Source organism: Paroedura picta, chromosome 10 (assembly GCF_049243985.1).
Source record: "Paroedura picta isolate Pp20150507F chromosome 10, Ppicta_v3.0, whole genome shotgun sequence".
Lineage (NCBI taxonomy): Eukaryota > Metazoa > Chordata > Lepidosauria > Squamata > Gekkonidae > Paroedura > Paroedura picta.
This window is the reverse complement of record NC_135378.1, coordinates 8,772,196-8,796,147: the sequence shown is the minus strand read 5'-3', so window position 1 is coordinate 8,796,147 and position 23,952 is coordinate 8,772,196. Positions and strand designations below refer to the sequence as shown.

Below are 23,952 nucleotides of genomic sequence, written 5' to 3'. Positions count from 1 at the left end.
CAGTTCTCCCATCCTTGCGGTTGGAATTCAGAGCCAGCAGCTCCAGCCAGGATGGACCCAGCTACAGCAGCCAACTTGGCTGCCCGCCATCAGCTGCTAGAACAACAGGTGGCTGATTTGAATGGGCAGAACCAAGCCGTGGAAACCAGAGTGCAGCAGCTTACCACTGCCGTGTTGGGACTGCAGCAAGCAGCTGGAGCAGCTGCCCAAGCTGCTCTGCCCTCCTGCCATCTCAAGGCTCCAGAAAAATATGAGGGAAGCTGGGAGACCTTTACCACATTCCTGGCCCAGGTAAAGAGGTTTATTCTCCCCGGCCCCGGGAGTTTCCTACGGAGCAGGCCAAGGTCAGCTTTACCATCAGCCTGCTTAAAGGGCCAGCTGCCCGGTGGGCTACACCACTGTTAATTGCAGACGCCCCTGAGCTGGCTAACTTCCAGGCTTTTGTAGCTAAAATGGATGAAGCCTTTGGGGACGCTCAAAAGGTGATTTGGGCCAGCCGGTGTTTGAGGCAGCTACGCCAAGGGACCCGGTCCATGAGGGACTATGCAGCGTCAAGCGCTAAAAGAACTCACAACAAAAACCTGTATAATAAGAAAGCTTTAATGGAAGTACTCTAGTCACTGTAACTCAAGAAGTCAAATCTACCCCACGATAGAACTGCAAGCCCTTTTCAATACAATTCTCCCGCCCAAAACTTGAATGTTCCCAAGGGGAGGGTGCCCTCATCCGCAGGTGTCAGCCCAGGCATCCTGACAGAGGTGCTACAATTCACACGTCCTTGGACTGGCCGGCGCCTATTGACAAGATACAATGTTGTTACAAAAAGCAGAGCTGGCAAGCAGGGATCAAAGGACAAACAGTTCAGAGCGGGCACTATAAATCATGATAACATGGAAACAGAAAGTAAGCTTCGGTTAAATAGAGAGCAGGCTTTGTTTACATAAAAAGCCTGGAAAAGAATAATGGAATACAGACAAAATGGGGTAACCCCTGTTCATGGACAAATCATGGCAGAGAACAGGCACTGATCTTGACATTCCTCCAACCCAAAAACAACTTCCCCTCATCCGTTATCCCGAGGCCTAGGGCACATGGGGAATTCCCAGTGGAATGCCCTAAGTAGTCTGGGAGCCTTGATATCAGAAGCCCCCACCCACTCCCTATCCCCCATGGGGAAGTCTTTCCATTCAATCAGATATTGCAGTTTGCTTTATGCCAGCGAGAGTCCAAAATCTTGTCGACCTCACAGTGGGTGTCCTTGTCGATGAAAACAGGCACAGGTGTGGACAAAGGAGGATGCCAATTTTCCGGAAGCGGGGCACGTTTCAGCAAGCTGGAATGAAAAACAGGGTGTACATTTCTATAAGTTTTAGGCAAGGCAAGTTCCACTGTAACAGCATTTATCAGTCTGGTCACCCGGAACGGACCTACAAACTTAGCCCCCAATTTGTGGGAGGGTTGCTGGCACCTCAGGTTTTTCGTGGATAAAGAAGCTAGGTCCCCCACCGCCCAGGATGGGTTCGCCACCCGTTTCTTATCAGCCTGAGCCTTATAGGCCAACTTGGCTTTCTCCAAGCACTTCACAATCCCTGGCCAGGCTTTGGAGATTTCACCAGCCCACTTCTGCAAATCCAGGGCTTCGGGGGAAGAGATTTCCCAGGTGGGCACAGCTAAGAGGTCTGCCCCATAGACCGCCTTGAAAGGGGACACACCCATCGAGGCATGCACCCCGTTGTTATAGGCAAATTCAGCCAGCAGTAGTAGAGACACCCAGTCAGTTTGTTGATGGTTGACAAAGCAATGGAGGTACTGTTCAAGTATCTGGTTCACCCTTTCAGTTTGACCATTCGTTTCGGGATGGTAACCAGAAGTGAGGGCTTGTTCCACCCCCAGGAGTCTCAAAACCTCCTGCCAGAACTTGGCAACGAACTGTGGGCTCCGATCCATGAGCAATCTACTAGGGATTCCATGTAGTCGATATACGTGGTTGATAAACAGGGAGGCCAGCTTCACAGCCAAGGGCATCCCCACGCATGGAATAATGTGCGCTTGCTTGGAAAAAGCGTCCACTACCACCCAGATCACACTTTTTCTGTGGCTGAGGGGCAAGTCTGTGATAAAGTCCATGGTGACATCCAACCAGGGCCAAGATGGGGTGGGCAGTGGTTGCAACAAGCCCTTCTTCTTTCCTCCCATTGGCTTAGAAGTCAAACAGCCAGGGCACCCCTGAATGTAAGTTTCCACATCCCTCCTCAGGGAAGGCCACCAATAATGCCTCTGAGCTAGGTGGAGTGTTTTCACAAAACCAAAATGACCAGCGGGTTTCGAGTCGTGGCACAATTTCAAAACCTCCTTTCTGGCGCTCAAGGGAACGTACAAACGGTTGTCTTTTAGAAACATGCCCCCCTTCTCCTCAAGAGAGGGGTGTAGCATCAGAAACTCAGTGTCAGTGAAAATGTCCTTCTGGATCCAACCCCCTGGGAATGAACCGCCCCTTTTGCTTTGCTGCGATTCATGACCATTAGCCTGAGTTGGGAGGGTGTGAACACCGTGTCCACCAATGGATCCCTCTTACTGTCATATTGGGGGAGGCGCGACAGCGCATCGGCCAGACAATTCATTTTCCCCGGCTGATGCTTGAGAGTAAAGTAGAACCAGGAGAAAAACTCCGCCCACCGCATTTGTTTGGCGGAAAGCGATCGGGGCTGCTTGAGAGCTTGCAAATTCTTATGGTCCGTCCAGACAACAAAAGGAAGAGCTGCCCCTTTTAGCCAATGTCTCCAGGTGGCCAGCACCAGCTTGACTGCAGCTACCTCTTTTTCCCAAATTGCCCAGTTCCGGGCCAGAGAATTTTTTAGACAAATAGGCGATTGGGTGCAGCTTGCCATCCCCCCCTTCTTGGAGAATCACCGCCCCCATTGCTATGTCCAAAGAGTCTACTTGCACCATGAATTGCTTCAATGGGTCCGCGTGCGCGAGCACCGGCCTTCAGGCGGTCAAATGCTGTTTGGCATGCCGGTGTCCACCGTAGAGGTGCACCCGCCCGCATGGCAGCTTTACCACCCTCCTTGGTTTTAATAGGTTAGTGAGGGGCAGGGCGACCTTAGCAAAATTGGGGATGAAGGTTCTGTAAAAATTGGCGAAGCCTAGGAAACTTTGGAGCTGTTTGCGCATCTTGAGGGGTTCCCACGCCAACAAGTCTCTGACCTTGCCAGGGTCCATTTCGATTCCCCTGCCTGACACCCTGAACCCCAGGAACTCCACAGCGTCCCGGTGGAATTCACATTTAGACAGTTTGGCAAACAATTGGTGCTTCCAGAGTCTCCGAAGGACCTCCCGTACCAAGGACACGTGTTCAGACCATTTGTCTGAATACACCAAAATATCATCAATGTACACCAGGACCCCCTGGTACAAAAAATCGTGCATAACTTCATTAATCATATTCATGAACACGCCGGGAGCCCCGGCGAGGCCAAACGGCATAACAGTATATTGAAACTGTCCCATCGTTTCCTTTCTTTATGCGCACCCTATAATAGGCTTCTCGTAAGTCCAGCTTGGTAAACACCCTTGCATTCCCCAAGTGCCCCAGCAGGTCTTTTATCTACGGCAACCAATAGGCATTACAGGTGGAGACTGCATTCAGCCCCCAATAGTCTGTGCAGAGACGTAACGTGCCGTCCTTCTTTTTCACAAAAAGAATGGGTGCCGCCAAAGGGAAGGTAGCCGGCCGGATGAATCCATAAGCCAAATTCTTGTCTAAAAAGGCTCACAACTCCTGCATCTCCATGGGGCACATGGAGTACAATTTGGCACTAGGGAGCGGCTCCCCGGGCTTGAGTTCAATCGCACAATCTGTTTTGCAGTGGTGGGGGGATCACATTCAGTCTCCACGAAAACGTCCTGAAATTCCCGGTACTCAGGTGGCAAGCCATTCCCTCCCGCCTCTGCTAACGCCGCCGTGATGGGTGGGGCGCAGTCCTCTGTCTCTGGAGGCTCGGTCCGTCGGTGCGACTCACACTCAGGGTCTAAAAATTGGACCGAGCCCTCCTTCCAATTCACGGTGGGGTTGTATTTGCGCAACCAGTCCAGACCCAGCACACATGGGAACGCAGACCTGGTGGCTACCACCGGCTGTATCTGTTCCCAGTGCTCCTTAATGTCCTATTAAAAACCAAGGAGGGTGGTAAAGCTGCCGCGCGGTGGTAAAGCTGCTGCGCCCCTACAGTGGACTGATCCTGATCCTGACTGATCCTGACATGCAGCAGAGTTCCAGATCATGGCACAAGACCTGGACTGGAATGAGCTGGCCTTAGTGGACCAGTTCATGGCCGGGCTCTCAGAAAAGGTCTTGGATGAGCTGGTTCACGTGGACTGGCCCCGTAGAATGAGCGACCTGATACAGTTGTGCTATCGGATAGACAACCGCCTGGAGCGGCGCCTCATCCGGTCCGGAACCCAGCCACCAAACCGAGGAGAGCCGTTTCTACCCCAGGTTACCGCTCCCAAGGCAGCAGTTCCCCTGGATTCGGGAGAACCGATGCAACTCGGCAGTGTGCGGCCTAGATTGGACCCCCGAGAAAAACAGTGGCACCGCACACAGAACCTCTGCCTGTACTGTGGGGGTGCAGGTCACTACGCAGGCCAGTGTCCTGGAAAAGCCAAGCCAGTGGGAAACGCCCGCTCCCAGACGACCCCGGCCCCGGTCGCCTGGGAGGAACCGTTGGGGCCACTCCGGGATTAATGCATTTGCTCCTGCCCGTATGCCTGCAACTACCTCAGAGACAGTGGCTCCTGGTCCATGCCCTGATTGACTCCGGGACCACCTGGTCTTACATCGATGCCAGAACTCGGTCCCCATCACAAAGAAGCACGGGTGGAAGCTATAGATGGGCGACTGATCTAGGCCGGATGGGTGAAATGGGAAACCCAGCCCCTGTTTCTCCAGGTGCAACAATATACTGAGACCATGGTATTTGATGTTGCACATATGCCTCGATTCCCATTGGTGCTGGGAATGGACTGGCTTGCCAAGCACAACCCGCGCATCGATTGGGTGAAGTTGGACCTGTGCTTTGCCCGGGACTGCATACATGCCACCCACACCTCTACTCCACCCGACCTCAACGGACTTCTGCATGAGTACCGTGATTATGCGGATGTGTTTGAGGAGAAAGGAGCAGATCATCTTCCCCCGCATAGAGACTATGACTGTGGGATCGACCTCAAACCAGGGGCTACTTTACCGGTCAAGAGGTTGTATGCATTCTCTGAACCCAAACGGCAGGTGCTTCAGGAGTTCCTGGAAAAAAACCTCAAGTGAGGATTCATCAGTCCGTCCACTGCCCCCACCTCAGTTCCAGTTCTGTTTGTCAAAAAGAAGTGTGGGGAGTTGAGGATGTGCCATGACTATCGGGCCCTGAACCAGATCATGATCAAGGATTGCTACCCATTACCTCTCATCTCTGAGCTGTTGGAGCAGGTAGGGGAGCCCAACAGTTTACCAAGCTGGACCTGCGGGGGGCCTATGACCTGATTCGCATCCGTCAGGGGGATGAGTGGAAAACAGTGTTTGGTACCCGTTACAGCCAGTTTGAGAACACCATAATGCTTTTTGGCCTCTGTAATGCACCCGCGGTGTTCCAGCGCTTCATCAATGACGTGTTCTGCGACCCGTTGGATTGGTTCATCATCATTTACCTCGATGATATCCTGGTGTACTCCTGCTCTCGCCAGAAGCACGCAGACCATGTTAGACAAGTCCTCCAACGACCTCGGGATCATGGGCTGTTTGCTAAACTGTCCAAGTGCTCCTTTTCCCAGACTACCATGGACTTTCTCAGGCACTGTCTTACCCCTCAGGGGGTACAGATGGATCCAGCCAAAGTTCAAGCTATACTCCAATGGGAGGAGCCCCAGAACCGAAAGCAGCTGCAACGGTTTCTGGGGTTCGCCAACTATTATAGAACTTTCCTCCCTAATTACGCGGACTTGGCTCACCCTCTGACGCAGCTTCTGAGCACCAAACGCCCTTTCCAGTGGGGATCAGATGCGGCACAGGCTTTTTAGACACTCACAGAGTGCTTTGTCTCTGAACCTTATCTAGGGTACCCCAACCCAGAGAAGCCTTTCCTGGTAGAGGCAGATGCTTCGAGCTCCGCCCTGGGGGCCGTACTCCTGCAACCCGGTCCTGGAGATGGTACACCGAGACCTTGCGCGTACTACTCCAGACAATTTACCCCCGCAGAAAGGAACTATACCATCTGGGAATGGGAGCTGCTGGCCATTAAGGCAGCTTTTGAGACCTGGCGCCACCACCTAGAAGGAACTAAGTTCAGGTATGCACTGACCACCGAAATTTAGAGTACCTCCAGTCTGCCCGCTGCCTGAATCAATGCCAGATCCGATGGGCTCTCTTCTTTGCCCGCTTTGATTTCCGGATTGAGTATATCCCCGGAAGCCAGAATAAGAGAGCGGATGCTCTCTCCAGACAACCCCAGTATCATTCGGACACTGAAGCCACACCGGCTCCCCAACTATTACCTGTTTTGGTTTTTGCCTCCCTGCCAGACCGGCTTGAGCTGCAGCAACAGATCCAGGATCGACAGGCTGAAGATCCATGGATTCAGGAGCGGATGCAGTGGCTCCAGGAACACCCTGAGGAACGATCAGAGTACCACATCCAGCAGGGTCCCTTACACCATTGGGATCGTGTAGTACTCCCAGCTGCTGACTTTTACACCCAATTTTTAAAGGCAACCCACAATGACCCAGCAGCCGAACACTTTGGCCAGTACAAGACCCTGCAACTGGTAACCCGATATTTCTGGTGGCCCCGAGTAAAGGCAGATGTGGAAAGATACGTGGCCTCCTGTCCGATTTGTATGGTAAGCCCGCAGGACTATTACAACCACTGCCTCTGCCCTCTGGACCCTAGCGAGAACTCACAATGGACTTCGTAACCGACCTGCCTGCCTCAAAAGGGTTCACCACCATTCTGGTAGTGGTGGACCGCTTTTCCAAAATGACGCACCTCATCCCTTGCCGAGGGTTGCCAAAGGCTCGGGAGACAGCTCGCCTGTTCATGGCCCACATCTTCAAGCTCCATGGCCTCCCAGATCGCATTGTAATGGATCGCAGTGTACAGTTCTCCTCCCGCTTCTGGCGTGAGCTGCATGCCGCCCTCGGAACCAAGTCTAGCCTCTCCAGCGCACATCACCCTGTTGCCTTGACTGGTTTCCTGCTCCCCGATGCTTCGGTGAAGCTCTGACTGATTCCCGGCTTGACCTTGGTAAAGATAAATGACAACTCAGTTCTCCTTTGGACTTCGTCAGCTAACCATTCCTGATAAGACCCGGGCTGGACTTTTGACTACTCTCTGGTATGCGCTTTGAACTTGCTGGACTCGGTAACTGTGCTTGCCCTTGCACTAACCCTGCGTGTGCCCGGCTAGGGCAGCACACTAGTAGAACAGTTACAGCTTCAGAGTATGGTCTGGGAGACCCAGGTTCAAATTCCCATCTTATTGTGGAAGTTCACTGGGGGTTTCTGGACCAGCCCCATATTTTCAGCCTCACCTACCTCACAGGGTTGTTGTGAGGATAATGCTGCTTTGGTTCCCACAGTGGGAAAGGTGGGGGTATAAATGAAGTAAATAAAGAATCAATGTAGCTGAAGATGGGAGGCAGAGAAAAGAGAGGCCAGCATCAAGCCACAGGTTTCCTGTGGGGGGTGGGAGCTAAAGATTGAGAGCCAGATAAAAATAGGTTGGCTGTTGGGCGGGAAGGACAGAAGGAGGCAGGAAAAGGGGAGAACCTATGGAGGCTTTCAAGAAAGGGAAATGAGGTGCCTCGCAGAGTCCTTGCCTTCTTCTTCTCTGGCATTAAAAACACACAGTCCCCAACCCACACATCCCATTTTAAACCTTGCTGACCTTCCTTATCCTATTATGCTCAACAGTAACAGTGTGGATTAAGGTTCACAATCCCAAGGACTCTGGGCATTGGTGGAAAGTTTGTTATTTTTTGTCCCAGTTTTTTATTTTAGACCTATAAAAGAAAAAAAATAGTCATCACAAATACTGTGTAGAAAAAAAACCCCAAAAAACAAACAACCACCACTAAATTAACTAAATACACAAAGTGACATATTTACATAATTAACTCCCAAACATTGCTATTTAAAGATTTTTTTTGTATTCTATTACATTTTTCCAAACTAAATCAAATTCATTCGTTTGACGGACTCCTTGAATTATTCTTATATTGTAAGTTATTTTTTCTAGTATCATAAGTTGCTTTAGTTTATTACACTTGTCTATCACCAAATTTTCAGCATTTTCCAATTGTTAGCAGTGACTATTCTGGCAGCTACAATCATAACATTAACCAAAGTTTTTTGTTTACAACATGTTATTATTCAAAAATAAGTTAAGAAGAGCTAATGAAGCTGATGGTTCTATCTTGTCTTTTATGATTTCTTCTATTTCTTTAAAGATTTCCCCCCAGAATTCTTTAACTACTGGACAATCCCACCACACATGAATAGAGGTCCCCAACTGGCCACAGTTTCGAGAACTACGTAGATAATATTATCTAATTGGTGTATAGTACCATTTCTGAATAACTTTTAAACCATGTTCTTGAACATTCCTAGATATTGAATTAAAGGGGATTTGCTTAAATAATTTATACCATTCCTCTTCTTTTATTTTTATATGAAGCTCTGAAAGTTTGCTATTTTTGAGTTACTTTCCAACTTATTGCCAAGAAGCTCTCTTGGGCACATTGTTTCTAACTTGAAAAGCAGCTCCTCTGGAGATAAATTAACACCGGGGCAGACCCCAGGCCAGAGTCATCGGGACGGGGAAGCAAAACACTGCTCTGCTCCGTTTCCTTTAATGAGCCACTGTTCTGCCGTAACCCTTTCTTTTGACTGGCGCTTTGCTCCCCTCTGAAGATGGGAATCTTACCTTTGTACAGCTGCAAAGCAGAAACACCAAGCACCATCCTTAAAATGCAGATTCAACCAATAACCCCCCCCCCCTCTCTCTCTCTCTGATTTCTTTGCCCCTAAAAATTCCCTGCTGGGGGAAGGAGGCAGAGATGGCCTCTCAATGTGATTAACTCCTAAAGCGCCAGTCTGCCAAAGAGCTTCATTTCTTCTCATTTTCTTCACACTGACTAGGAATTTGGGGTCAGAAGTGCATCCTCTAGAGCAGAGGTGGGCAAACTGTAGCTCTCCAGATGTCCATGGATTACACTTACCATGAGCCCCTGCCAGCATTCTAGCAGGGGCTCATGGTAAATGTAGTCTGTACACATCCGGAGAGCCAGTTTGGCCATCCCTGCACTTGAGGGTGCCCATCTGACCCAAAATGGAGTCTTCTGGGGCACCAATACTCAAAACCCCCACCCAGGCATTGCTGCTGAGTGCAGGCAGAGTCTGATTATGGGCACTGCTTTTATGATGCAACATCACAGTAGGGGGATCTGAACCCAGTGCCTGTTAAGGAATTCTCTAACCCTTTCCAGCTAAGTTCACTGTTCTCTGATTCTCTGCACATGGCAGCCACCCTCCCACACCAGTGGTTACTCCTCAAGACCTTAGGCTCGCACAACTCAGCTGCGGATCTGTTGCGAGGGGGGGAACTCACTCACACCCTGGACCATTCCATGAACTGGAATTGGCTGAGGAGGTCCGGAAGCTCCAGGCAGGCTTTTTCTATTATTCCCTCTTACCGTTCCTCCCTACCCTTTCTTGCTGCCAAGAAGAGACGTGCATGGTGCTCTGTGCTGCTTTAAGAACCAACTGCGCTGCATCAGGACTCAAGCAAGTAAGACAGCTGGACAGTTTTGTCCCTGCCCCCAACTACATGCCTTGTTTTTAGTATCTTACCTTGAATTTCTTGGGGAAGGCCTTCATTTGCTTTGTGATGTGCCTTACTCGGGGAGTTACTGAGACCAAACCAAGGTTAAGCTCTGCCAAGTGAGGGTCAGCCTTGATAGTGCCCTTTTACCCTCACCACACACAGAAACGGTCTGAAACAGGATGCATCAAGGCTTTTAGGGGGTCTGCTTCAGGGTGGGCACCTCTGCACAGGAATGGAACTCATCACCAGCAGTCTTCCATAGCAGAGCAGGCATTCAAATCTGGGTCTCCCACCGCTTTAACAGGTGCAGCCTGACCCACCACACCTCCTGGGCCAGGGGTAGTCAAACTGCAGCCTTTCAGATGTCCATGGACTACAATTTTCATGAGTTTGCTGGCAGGGGCTCATGGGAATTGTAGTCCATGGACATCTGAAGGGCCGCAGTTTGACTACCACTATCTTGGGCGGTGATCTTTCCCAGCCCTGCAACTTAAGCAGACAACAAGGATGGAACCAGAGACCTTCAGGAGGCAAAACATATCTTCTATCACTGAGAAACCTTAAAGAGGGACTTTGTACATTAATATTCTAGCAAGTATAGAATGCAGTTCTGCAACATATACACATTGGAATCCTTGTACGTACAAATGGGTCTGAAATAATTTACACTTGTGAATCTAGAAATGACCAAACCAGCACAGGAGGCTTTCACTTCCTCCCTTCTGTCAGGACCTCGCTCTTCACTGAGAGCTTCTCCAGTATATTAAGGGCTACGCAAACCTTTTTACCATTGCAAACAAGGCCTCTGCTGCACGGTTATCATGGAGAACCAAATCTCATATCAGTGGTCGAGACAATCCTTTTCTGCCCATGCTGGTTACTTTGCTCTTTCTCTCAAGACTACGGAGAGATTTTTCAAAGCAAATGGACTGAGAAGAGAATGTTTCCATTACGTGGCTTAAAGCACCACCTCATCCATTTTTGACAAATACAAGAACAGATCCAGGAACCGCACTTCATTTTTTCCTAGAGATCAAATAACGCCCCAAATATCACCAAGATGACGCAACTTGCGTTTGTGTGTCAGGGCCTTGATCCAGACAGTACACATGGATGCACGGTGTGTTTTAACCTGGGGTTGAGGATTCTGGTCCCCATGCATTTGGCCTACTCCAGTTGGCCTGACTCATCTCTCCTTCGCTGCTTTATTACAGGGTCACCAAACAGTAAGCCCCAAAAGCCATGACTCATCCCATTTCCTTAAAAAACCCTTCTACAGTGCCAAGTCACAAAGCTCCTCTTCAGCGGTAGGCGGGCCTAGGCGAAGTGGCGGGAAAGTGCAGTCACGTCACAGCTGACTAGGAGTGACCACATAGGTGTGACCACATAAGGCCAAACTGAGGCTCTCCAGATGTCCATGGACTACAATGACCATGAACCCCTGCTAGAATGCTGGAGAGCCACGGTTTGGCCATCCCTGCCACAGGATTTCTAAGGCAACTGATGTTCAGAGGTGGTTGTTCAATGTCTCTCCTCACATCATGACCCTGGTGTTCCAGATACCAGCCAGGGCTGACCCTGCTTAGCTTCCATGATCCGATGAGATTGGGTTAGCCCAGGCCATCCAGGCCATTAATGAAGACTGCTTAATGAGTTTGTGCTCTGTATAATATCAAGATCCCATGCTGGCAACAATATGAAGCACTCAATGTGATAACTGTTTAAAGCAGGAGTAGTCAAACTGCGGCCCTCCAGATGTCCATGGACTACAATTCCCAGGAGCCCCCTGCCAGCATTCGCTGGCAGGGGGCTCCTGGGAATTGTAGTCCATGGACATCTGGAGGGCCGCAGTTTGACTACCCCTGCTTTAAAGCAGCGGTTCTCAACCTCTGTAAAGCCGAGACCCCAGCTGTGGCTGTGGTGCCACGCGCACGCATGCAGGCACGCAGGTGCACACACAAGCACACCGTGATCTGGAGGCGACCAGTGCCACGGCTCTGCCGTCACCGGCCGCCACCAGCAGCTGCCACCCCTGCTGGCCACCAGCACCAACCTGTCCTGATGACCCCACAGAAGAGACCAGGAGGCCCCACTTGGGGTTGAGACCCCAAGATTGAGAACCACTTCAAAGGGTAAGTCTCCCGGGAGGGGGGGGGGTGGTTACAACATCCAAAACCCAGCTGAAGTGGCATTCTTGTTTGGATTCTGGCAGATTACTGAAACTGAAATGGTTTGGGGGTCAGCTGACCCAGTGACACTTTTTGAAAATGATCCTGTTTTTCCATCACCAATTGTGTGATTGTAACCCATATCGGCTACAAGGGCTCTGAGACGTTTGGGGGAGGAATCTAATTTTACTGCCTTGTATTTTGTAATGTGTAAATTGTTGTATATTGTGGGGAACTATTGTAGAGTTGTTGTACAGTGTATTGTATCTGGTTTTTACAAATTGATTGTATGTTTTATGATACGCTTTTCTTGCGAACTGCTGGCTGGGAACAGCGGTATAAAAATCTAATAAATAAAAAATTAATAAATAAAACGGGACAGACCCAACTCAGGGCAGAAACTCCGTGCTACAGTAAACTCAAAAAACAGGTATCTGTTCTGGGAAACTTCAGGGCTTTTGCTTTCTCACCTTTGGGCAGAAGATTTGTAAATTAAACATGGATGCTTACATTAATTAGAAAGCAGGTTGTACAAGGTACTGTGCGTGGTCCAAGTATTTGCTGAGGGGGAGGGGATGAAAACAAACCTGACTTATTCCAGTGGTGCCTGGTGTTTGACACCCTTGTTTATATTCATTTCATTTATTTATTTCTACGGTCACAGACCAGGATATAAAAAAAATAACAAATGGTAAAACATTAAGATTTTAAAAACATGTGGAGTGAGGTAGAAAATAAAATTGGCCCTTGTAAAAAAAAAAAAAAGCAAAGTTAGAGGTGCTTTGTTTCCTTCTGGCAGGCTTCAATCACGTAGACACAAAATGTCGCTGTTTGTGGAGACTGGAGGCCTTGTCTGTCACCCATGAGCAGCTCTTTGGTCCAATCTGCTCCTGCTTGGTGTGACCTTCCTTCCAAGAGGGGGTGGATAAGCTGGTTACAAGCTGTGCGACGCAGGGGGCAATGAAAGGGGGCAATGTTCCTTCGATCCCCCCTCCACTGATGGACAGGGGCACAGTCGTTCTGGGACTGGTATTCCTTTCTCTAGGCCAGGGGTAGTCAAACTGTGGCCCTCCAGACGTCCATGGACTACAATTCCCAGGAGCCCCCTGCCAGCGTTCGCTGGCAGGGGGCTCCTGGGAATTGTAGTCCATGGACATCTGGAGGGCCGCAGTTTGACTACCCCTGCTCTAGGCCCTCCAGAAGTGCTGTGGGATTGGCCGAACATCTGGCTCATGTTAGCGCTCCCCTATATTGGCTGATGTCAACCGATGAGAAGGAGCCAGCTGGTTTTAATATGTGCCTCGTGGAGAGCAATGGGAGAAAGCCTGGAGCATCTGCTCAGTCTTCTGTGCCTTCTGTTACTGGCCTGAGGACTCGCTTTGCCTGATCTTCACTCAGTCTGAGCAGATCATTTGGGGAAAAGCCCAAGGTTGCAAGCTGGGTCTTGGGGGTTTTACACCAACTAGAGTGGTAGGGGTCCTGAAGGATCAGAGGAAGGAGCCCTTGGGCCCTGAGATTTATTTTGAGCCACAGATATAGTCAGCCTGTGGCCCTCCAGATGTCCATGGACTACAATTCCCATGAGCCCCTGCCAGCATTTGAATCATGGAATTGTAGTCCATGAACATCTGGAGGACCACAGGTTGACTACCCCTGGATATAGGCACATGAGACTGACCCTTGTGTCGACTCTTAACATGCCGTTGTATTATGGCATTCAAGACACATCTCTGTGTTTTGTGCTTGAAACCCAATATCAGCTTTGTTTAGGGGAAAACCTATTTTTGTTTGCAGTCAACGCCAGCCAATTTGTCAGATTCCAGAGGTCACAGGCTGCCGGGGGTGGGAGCTCACTTTCCAGCTCCAGCCCGCCTGTGAGAAATGCCTCAGCGATGGAGAGGAAGGGCCATCCCATCCCTCTGGTTCCCCCCCCTCCCCAGCATCTTGCCTGGTGGTAAGGACAAGACCCAGTGCTGGGGCCCCCGTAAGAGAAGGCAGTCTTCCAGAAGGCACCTCCTGTGCGGGGTGGTCAGAGACGGACAGCTGCTTGATATGGGAAGGCATTGGCTTCATTTCTTGGACCGAGAGTCCAGCCCAGATTTCCATGTTGTCTAGAGTTGCTAGAATAAGATAGAAAAATGTCCTTCTACTCCATTTCCTTTAGGCGGTTCCAACAGATCTGAGTTAAATGGGCAGTTATGGGAACACAATAAGACCCCCTCCCAGCCAGAACCACCAGACTGTCCATGGAAGGAAATGGCTCCCGCAGAACTAACCAGGCTTTAATTTTTTGTTCACTTCCTGTCCTGTCTCCTCACCCCAAGCTGCCTCTGTTCAGTGTAGCAGCGTCTCCCTTGCTTTAATGATCCTTATTGTGTCTCTCCTGACTTCCTGTCAGTGAAACCATCTGAGTAGACGAAGGAGGCCGCTAATCCCGTTAGCCTCCAGCCAGCCTAGGGATTGTCCATCTTGGAGGAGTCCTTCACCTGAGAGTCGCACTCCAGTCAGCCCACTCCGATCACATCACATTTCAACTCACCTGTCAGTCTATAACAGGGGGAGTCAAACTGCGGCCCTCCAGATGTCCAAGGAACGCTGGCAGGGGCTCATGGGAATTGTAGTCCATGGACCTCTGGAGGGCCGCAGTTTGACTACCCCTGGTCTGTAACTTATAACCTGCCACCTGCATCACTCAGCACTGTCTCGCAGGCCAGTCTGTGGGCAGGCCCAGGAATGTCAAACCCTTTATCTGTCAGAACGTGGGCTCTGCTGTGTGCGCATTGCTCTCTCCACACCAACCATCGCTTTCCACACCCAATGTCATCGACCCCATTTCTTTGCTTTCTTGGACTCACCATTCTCCAAGACAAGTGATATTTTCTTTTTCCCTATTAAGTTGAGCTTAGAACTTAGCGTGTGTGTGTTTTCTCTGTGTGTTTCTTAATAAAACACAAAATCCTGTTTGGAACCCAATGAGGCCTGCTTATTTCAGGGTTTCCCCATAGGAACTGGAATCCTGTATACAAACAGGAAAAGATCTCCCCTCTCATGCAGTCAATTCCCCCACATTTAAGAGCATTTTGGGGAACACTAGCCTCCTCCTTCCTTGGCTGTGTCCAGGTAGGCTTTATAAAGGCATAGCTGGGGCCTCCCTCAGTGCGTGGTTTCCCAGCTAGTGGGCTCTGCCCTTTGCCCTCTCCAGCCATTTCCCCTCCAAGACTCTCCTTGTTCTTTGATGGTCTTAAAGGTGCCACTGGACTCCATAAAGAGCAAGAAGAAGAAGAAACAGAAAACATCAGGCATGAAAACAAGCAATATTTTAACTCCATTGGTTTATTTCAAGCATTGCCTTTCATGTATAATTTATACTTTTTCTGAAATATTCTAACAATATCTGTAAAAGGACATCTGTATACATAGTTACACTGGTTTATGGAAATATATAATTCACAAGAATATAGATATCTAGATTTCCATCTTAATTTTTGCGAAGTTTGTGGTCCCAAACATCCAAACCTTGGGTAGCCAAGGAAACTGCCTGCTGCTTGTTGCCTCTCAAATGGTCAGAATCTCTAACTGCACGAGAGAAATGTTCACAGTTAAAACAACACGCCTATGCAAAGGCAGCATAGCCGCTAAAGGAGATAAATACCCAAAAAAAGAGAGAGAAAAAATTCACTGAATTGTACACATCGAGCTTCTAGGAGAGTTAACTTTTCTCAACACGGGCTCCTGGCTGTAGTTTACAATATCTGCCTTCACCACCCTCTGTCATAAAAAGAGAGAGAGAGAGAGAGAGAAGAGGTTATAGTGAGAGAATCCAAAGGAAACGCCGTTCCAAAGTGCTAGTAAAACATTTCATATGTTAATGGCTCGTCTGGGAAGATAGAGACCTGACTATGAAATATGGAGCATTCAAAAGAAAGAGCTAGTCAGGAGCGCATGAGGCCGTCCTCTTTTCCTGGAAATCATGCATAAAGATTATGGTATGTCCTGATACTAATTCTAAATAAATTCCTTGATTCCAAATGAGGGGGGGGGGGACTGTTCTGTTGGTTTCTTTATGGTAGTGTGCTGAAATTTTATTTCTGAGGTAAAGAGTGGGGTCTGAGGGGTAAAAATGCCACCCTTAATCATCTCTCTCTCTTTCTCTCTCTTTCTCTCTCTCTCTCTCCATGACTGCACTGCTGAGGTGAAATTCATGCCGCTGCCTCCCAGGACTGTGGGGCACCCAGCTCTCCCAGGTTCACTTGTGCTAAATGCCAGTTCTGCCTGCCTAGTGCAGCTGAAGCAAATTATGGACTCAGGAAAACATTCCCACATGTCTTCAAATGAGGAGCCCCACCGATGCTCTGTCCCACTTAGTCAAATATGCACAGCTAGACAGGGAGAGCTATCACTGGCCTGGTGACGTCAGAATTAAAGGTGGGAATCTGGCATAAACCCAGCCAGAAAAAAAATCAGCATTTTCCAGGTATAATTTAAGCCAACTACAGAGCATCTGACGGGCTACCACTACAGCTAAATGAAAGCTGAGTTTTTTTTGTTTGTTTGTTTTGCTTCAGGGATCTTCTGCTATAGCAAGATCAGCTAGGGAAGTGGGAGCAGAGAGCTCCCAGCCAGGTCTGTGGCATGTGGCAGAGAGACACCTCTCCACCCCACACAGATCCTGCCCAGCTTCTCCTGCAGCTCTCTTTAAGATGCGCTGCAAGGGAAGCCAAACCAGCCTTAGGGTCAAAGTGGCCTTCTTAAACGGGCATTTTTTCTTCTCAGGTCTACTGAACTCCAAAACAGTTGGGATTTCTGAGATTTTTCAGAAATACCAATTCTTTTTCAGGTCAATAGACCCAAACCCAAAAATGCTGCTGGGGGTGGAAGGACACCACTCGTCAGAATAAGGGAACACTTGACCAATTTCCCCCTCACACCCAGGCAAACAATCTGCGGTAGAATCTTTCACACACCAGTAAAAGCAGAGAGGTGTGATTCTGCAGGGGGAAGAAAATTTTCTTAAAGTCCTCCCGAATTTTGCTTCGGCTTCATGTACTTTTTAATAACTGGTAATACTGCTCATGAAAGAGTTTTGTTGAATCTGATGGTAGAAAATGATGCAGCACTGGAAAGTATTCCAAACAGCACAAGCAGGTGCTGACGTCAGAGCTTCTAATAATGGAACATGAAGCTCCTTGAAGCTTTTGATACTTGTTGACCATGCCTGCCCTCAAGGTGAAAACCACCTCCCTGGTTTACCACAGAAGTGGGTGAGCTGAGAAGGGCCGGGAGAGGTCTAGAATAACATTGGCAGAGAAACTGCACAGATACCTTATGCCAGGGCTGTCCAAACTGTGGCCCTTTATTTGTCCATGAACTACAATTACCATGAGCATCCTGGCAGGCAATTGTAGTCCATGGACATCTGGAGAGCCACAGTTTGGCCACTCTGCCTTGGCCACAGAGGCCCTTGGAAGACCTATGAAGCAACAGTGAATGCAGCCAAGAAATGTTACCTCTCTGCTACTAGAGCATCGACTTGTTCACAACCATCCCAGTTGTTCAAGGTGGCTTAGCACCTGCTGACACGTAAATCTGAGCCTTTGTTGTCCCAGGAACAAACAATTAGCTGTAATATTATGCTGATAAAATACCAAGAACAATTCTGATACAGATGTTAGATGCAACAAAGGTACACCAGCAGAAAGGCCTATTATACTGCCTGGTCTATTTATGGGCCATTCTGACCCATTTAAAAAAGGCCTAATACTCTGCCTGTAGGGTTGTGCGCTTTGGCCGCCAAAGTGGCCATTCCAGCCTGAAACAGCCAGCGCCGCGGCATGGGGGGGCAGCGCCGGTGTGCCAGTTGGCGCATGCATGCAGAGTGCGCCTGCATGTGTGCACCAACTGGTGCACTGGCACCCTCCCCCCTGTGGCGCTGGCTGCTTTGGGCTGGAACGGCCGCTTTGGCGGCCAAAGCACACAACCCTCCGACCTGGTCTATTTATGGGCCGTTTTGACCCATTTAAGAAAGGCTTAAAACACTGCCTGGTCTATTTATGGGCCATTCTGACCCATTTAGGAAAGGCCTAATACTCTGCCTGGTCTATTTATGGAGAATTTTGACTCAGTTTCCGTGATGTGCTGACCAGATTCTGGGATTGGTGAAGGTACCCTGGACCCTTGCCCATCCTGGCTTCTAACACCACCTAAAGGCCACATCAACTAACCCTTAGGGATTGTGGTCTGTATTACTATGCACAGCTTCCTGTAAGTAGGATCCTACCATGTAACTTTTGCATCGCTTAATGTGTCATGTTAATACTTGTGCTTTGCTCCACTTCTTTCTCTCTTTTTGGTTTCTACTTGGTCTGAGACTCCTACTGCCCTAATCCTGTGACTCACTCTGTGTAATCCGCCTCGGGTACCAGAGTCAGGTGGACTGTAGCCAACATAAATACACGAGATAAATAATGTCTGCCATACAAAAAGCTTCACACATACAGTGGAGCAGAATCTCCCTTGCAGGATGTTCACCCATTGCCATCCAAGAAGTCATCCCTGAAATTTGGGGGGAAATGAGAAACACCTCCCAGTCAACCACAAAGAGGGACGGAGTGGGGAGAATCCCTGAGGAGTAAATGTGAAGGTCTCCACGTTTCAGCCCAGCCATCCTGTATTTATGTCTCTAAACACAGGTCTTCCACCTCACCTTAAATTCATCTAAACTAGCTCATGAAATCAATTGGAAGTTTTGGATAACTGAAGCCTCAGTGAATTTGGTGAGACTTTGGTCTGGTTTCCCTTCTGGATCTGGGTGGCATTATTTGATTGCATTATGCTCTATCCTTTGCAAAAGTACAAATCAAAATGACATACGATACCACAGTTACTATTTCACCTCTATCAAATAGTAACCCCAACTCGTTTTACTGTACCACCTGACCTACTGCACTGAACAGATTTTACTCTGACAGCTGGGCATGTTGGCCTGTTGGTTATCATCTTCAGGATACTTCACTAGTCCTGCCCTGACAACATGCTGCAGCCATGTGCCAAACAGAAGACAGCAAGGAGGTGAGTGGGAGGGGGGGGGAGAAAAAAAGAGAAAGAGAGATGAACAGTTAGAAAAGAAGTGATCGACACAAATGAACAGGAACAACAAACACAAGCCACCACATTCCAGACACCACAAAGAGTAGACATACCACCTGGTGCATCTCCCGTGTGCCACTCTCATTAGGTTGAAGAAGGCAGGCTGAACGTTCCAGCCTGCAAGTGAGAGCTGTGGCCATCTGCTCTAGAACCCTTCTAGTGGTGTCCCCATGGTCAAAGGGACAAAGGGCTTCACTGTGAGTGCTTTTTATAAGGTGGTCAAAGGCGGCTGCCCCTGTATAACTGCTACTGCAGGTGGTTTCTGGCAGAATTTAGAAATCTGTATTTTATTGCTGCTTTAAAGTTATTGTTGTGTTTGTTTTTTTTAATGAAGACTGTTTTCAGTCCCATCGGGAGATAGTGGGATACAAATGACATGAATGTGGCGTTAAAAAAAACATGGGACAGCATCATATCCTTCTAGAGATTCTGTTGGGCAGCTATGTAGGACTGAAGCCACTGAATAAAGTTTCAGGGGCACCTTTAAGTCCAAGAAGATTGAATTCTGGGTACGGTACGGCAGCTCAAGCAGTGTGAACACACCTGAAAGTTTCTACTCAGAATTAAACTTTGTTCGTCTTAATGGCGCCACTGGACTCAAACATTGTTCTATTGTTTAGGGCCCGGATCCCTCCTCCATGGGCGAAGGGGGAGGTTGCTCACAAACCACATTTGGGGCAACATGGCCTCCTTCTCATTAGCAAAGCATTGCTTGGCAAGAAATGTATTAAGTCACGTCAGTTTGCTCATGCTCTAGATCAGGGGTAGTCAAACTGCGGCCCTCCAGATGTCCATGGACTACAATTCCCATGATCCCTGGCCAGCATTCGCTGGCAGGGGCTCATGGGAATTGTAGTCCATGGACATCTGGAGGGCCGCAGTTTGACTACCCCTGATCTAGATGCATGATACATCCCTCCACAGCAGGCTTTCTCAACCAGGGTTTTATGAATCTCTGGAGCAGGGGTAGTCAAGCTGCGGCCCTCCAGATGTCCATGGACTACGATTCCCAGATGTCGTGGTTCGGTCCTTGGTGGCTTGGGAACGGGACCGAACCCCGCCATCAGAGGCGCCCGCGATCACGGAGGTAGGGCATGGTGATCATAGGCAAGCCGGCAGCTGGGCGCCCCACCCGATCGTTGAGGTGGCAATGGCCGCTAAAGAACCTCAATGTCCCCCTCCACCTTTTGACAAGGGCCCGGAGATGGCCCTTTGTTCCAGGAAAATGGGCCATCAGGAACCCCGGAAAACCTCGCATATGTGCATGAGTCATGATTGTATCAGCATGTTCCCTCCGCAAGTACTGGGTGGGGCAATACAGCCAAAGGAGGTGGGTTTTGTATAAAAGGGAGCTTCCACCTGGAGTTCGGTGGAAGCTCTTACTCCATACCAGCGGACTCCACGTTGCTGAAATAAAGCTTGTTCCTGTTGTATCGTTCACCCGGCCTGGCGTGACGTTTTCTTCAAAGGGGCACCCTGTTTTTTCAGTTAGCAAGCGGGTTCCCGACATCGTAAGAGCTTCCCACCGAACTCCAGGGTCGGCATCGCATCCGAGCGCTTATCGGGACGGATCCAGAGATGGCGTTTTCAAGCAACGGGGCGGTCTCGACCCCCACGAACCCCGGGAACATGAGTTTAATGTCCCCGGGAGATTTCCTCCGAAAATCGGGGGGCCAGGAGCAGCTGTCCGGGACCCCGAGACCCTCGGCAGCGGCGGCCAAGGGAAGGCGCCGGGCCATGGGTTTCCCAAGCACGGCGGGGAGCGCGCCGAGGTCTGGGGGGTTGGCCCCAACCTGGGACACCCAGCTGAGGCAGGCGCTTCGCCCGGTAGGACCTGAGGAATCCCTAGAGGACCTGCGGCGGGCCATGGCGGACTTGGCCAGGCGCTTGCAGGCAGCTGAAGCCCGTGAGCAAGCTCGGGCCGGGCCCGGAGGGACTGGTAATACAACGGCGGAGGGGATCGCGTCGAGTGAGGACGTCTCCAGCGACGAGGACGAGCCCGGGACTGGTGAGCGGGCCCCGGACCCCGACCCGGAGCAGTTTTCAGTCCCGAGTAGGCGAGACGGCCAGCGGAGAGGCGAGATAGCAGAGGATCTCGGGGGAGCGGGGGAGCCGACGGGGCGGCGAGAGCCGGACCAACGCAGGAGCGACGTGCAAGGCAGGGAGCGGCACGGCGTTGTTGGGCAAGTTGGTAGCCGGTGGAGCGGAGCAGGACGAGACGGCGGACGCCGAGAATCCCGGATCCGGAGGGGGTCGGACTACTCTCCAAAACGTTCCCCCCCAGAGCTTAAGGCGCGTTTCGACGGGACGCCGGACGACCTCCCGCAGTTCCTCCTCCACGCGCTGACGCATGCCCGGAGGTATGGAGACCGGTATGAGGACTCCGAGGACTTGGTCTGGGGGGTGGCCTCGTGTCTCCAGGGCAAGGCGGGTCAGTGGTACCTAGGGTTGGCCGAGCGCGGCGACCCGGCAACTCGGGACCTGCAGGACTTCGTGGTCGCGCTCCGCCGACGATTCCAGGACCCCCAGGCTGAGGACAAGGCAAAGAGTCGGATCAAGGGACTTCGACAGGGTACTAGGGGGGTTATGGACTATATAGACATTTTCCGGAGGGAAGCAGGCAAGGTGTTCTCCTGGAACGAGGAGACCCAAATCGAGTACTTCCGGGAGGGCCTTAACCCGAAGCTCAGGGAATGGGCCGTGATCAAGGGGACGGAAGAAGATCTGTCTACACTGGAGGGGTGGTGTTTTGTGGTCGCCAAGCTGGAAGCCAGCCTGGGTTGGGCCGCCGCACCCCCCCGGGAGGCCAAAGGCGGGTCAGCCGAGGCGCCGAGACCGGGCCCCGACAACTCTCGCCCCAAACGACCCCCGAACCCCGAGCGGGAAAGGAGACGCCGGGAAGGTCTGTGCCTGAAATGCGGGGGGTCAGGACATTTCGCAGCAGCGTGCCAACGGCAAGGGGGGGAGGACCGCGGGCTCTCCCAGGGGGGAGGTGCGACACGCCCCCAGCAGGCACGCCGGGCGGAGGACCTCCGCAACGAACCGGGAAGCGCCCAGGCGACGGGAAACGGCCAGGACCTGCTGTAGACGGCGCCGGGCAGCAGGTCCCGCGGTGCGAGGGAAAATCCCTACAGCATGAGGCGCGACCTCCGAACGTGGTAATTTTAGAGCTCCGGAACCCGGAGAACGGACTAAGTTGGGTGGGGGAGGCTCTTTTGGACTCTGGATGCGACCACAGCATGGTCCACCCCCAGATAGCCCGGGCTTTGGGGCTACCGAAGCGCATTCGGAAGGTTCCCCTGGTTTTCGTCCAGATGGACGGCAGCCCGATTCAGGGGGGACCTTTCGGGGAGGAGGTGGGTCCTATCGCCATCCACATAGGGGACCACCAAGAGCTGCGGTGGCTGATCCAGGTCCCCGTAGCGGGATATCGGGCGGTGTTGGGCCTGGATTGGCTGAAGGAACACAACCCCGTGGTGGACTGGCGGGCGGGGACCCTGAAGTTCGACTTGACGGTGGGTGCACGGCATCGGGTCCCCCACGAGAATTCCAGCCACAAGAGGACGGCGGCGCGTCCCAGGGGAGCGGCGGCGGCGCAGCAGGAGAAACCAGAGCCCGAGGTCCCGCCAGAGTACCGAGACCTCGCAGCCGTTTTCAGCGAGCGGGAAGCGGACGAGCTACCCCCACACCGCCGCACGGACTGCGCTATCAACATCCCAGAGGGGGCGGTACTACCCAAAGGGCGCATCTACAAGATGAGTGAGGGTGAGCTCAAGGACCTCCGGGAGTTTTTGGGTAAAAATCTGGCCCGAGGTTTCATCCGGCCCGCTTCCAGTCCCATGGGAGCTCCAGTCTTGTTCGTCCGGAAAAAGGATGGGTCCCGACGGCTGTGCCAGGACTACCGGGGCCTCAACGCCATCGCAGCGGGGAACGCTTACCCCCTCCCGCTGATCCCGGATTTGCTGGCCCGGCTGGGCAAAGGGACTCTGTTCACTAAGCTGGACCTAAGGGAGGCGTACTACCGGGTACGCATCCGGGAGGGGGATGAGTGGAAAACAGCGTTTAACTGTCAATTGGGACAATTCGAATTTAAAGTGATGCCGTTCGGTTTAAGCGGGGCACCTGGGGTTTTCATGAGTCTAATTAATGAGGTGTTGCAGGACCTTCTGTTTCAGGGGGTGGTGGTTTATTTGGATGACGTCCTGATCTACAGCCAAGATCCCCAAGAGCACGTGACCCTGGTGAGGGAGGTGTTAAAGCGCCTGCTGGCAAACCACCTATACGTGAAGCTGGCTAAGTGCGAATTCCACCGTCCCTCCCTGGACTATTTGGGCTACCGCATCTCAGCCCAGGGCATAGCTATGGACCCCGAGAAGGTGCAGGCGGTGCTGGCCTGGGAAAGGCCCCGCACCCGGAAACAGCTACAAAGCTTCCTGGGGTTTGCTAACTTTTTTAGAGGCTTCATCCCCAGATACTCCTCCGTAGTGGCTCCCCTCACGGACTTGCTAGGTACCAAGGGGAGAGGTCCTCGCGCCACGCGGCCCAGCGCAGCGCTCGGCTGGAATGAGAAATCGGAGGCAGCGTTCCTGGCCCTCAAGCAAGCTTTCGCGTCTGAGCCCACGCTACTGCACGTCGACCCAACCCAGCCGATGGTGGTACAAGTCGACGCCAGCGACGCAGCAGCCGGGGCGGTTCTCCTGCAGCGAGACAAGGCGGGACAGCTGAGGCCGGCGGCCTACCTCTCACGAAAATTCGCCGAAACGG

At 51.2% G+C, this 23,952-nt stretch overlaps 1 protein-coding gene and 1 long non-coding RNA gene across 4 annotated transcripts in view; both read right to left on the bottom strand.

The window, feature by feature from the left end:
- Positions 1-539: 539 nt before the first annotated feature.
- LOC143819482 (uncharacterized) lies at positions 540-9,042 on the bottom strand. Its single transcript, XR_013224986.1, has 4 exons — positions 8,975-9,042; positions 7,937-8,051; positions 7,037-7,290; positions 540-1,333 (listed from the first exon to the last, which is right to left on the bottom strand). It is a non-coding gene; the product is annotated as an uncharacterized LOC143819482 (long non-coding RNA).
- Positions 9,043-15,357: 6,315 nt separating this feature from the next.
- The window catches only part of LOC143819112 (ras-related protein Rab-28-like), a 92,542-nt gene continuing 83,947 nt past the window's right edge, over positions 15,358-23,952 (bottom strand). Inside the window, exons 7-8 of one of the 3 annotated variants that reach the window (XM_077300263.1) lie at positions 18,975-19,075; positions 15,358-15,810 (exon numbers count right to left, since the gene is read on the bottom strand). In XM_077300263.1, the coding sequence (XP_077156378.1) occupies positions 18,980-19,075 (96 nt within the window). In that variant the 3' untranslated portion in view covers positions 15,358-15,810; positions 18,975-18,979. The remainder of the gene's footprint in view (positions 15,811-18,974; positions 19,076-23,952) is intronic. The other 2 variants (XM_077300262.1, XM_077300264.1) reach the window with 2 other exon arrangements.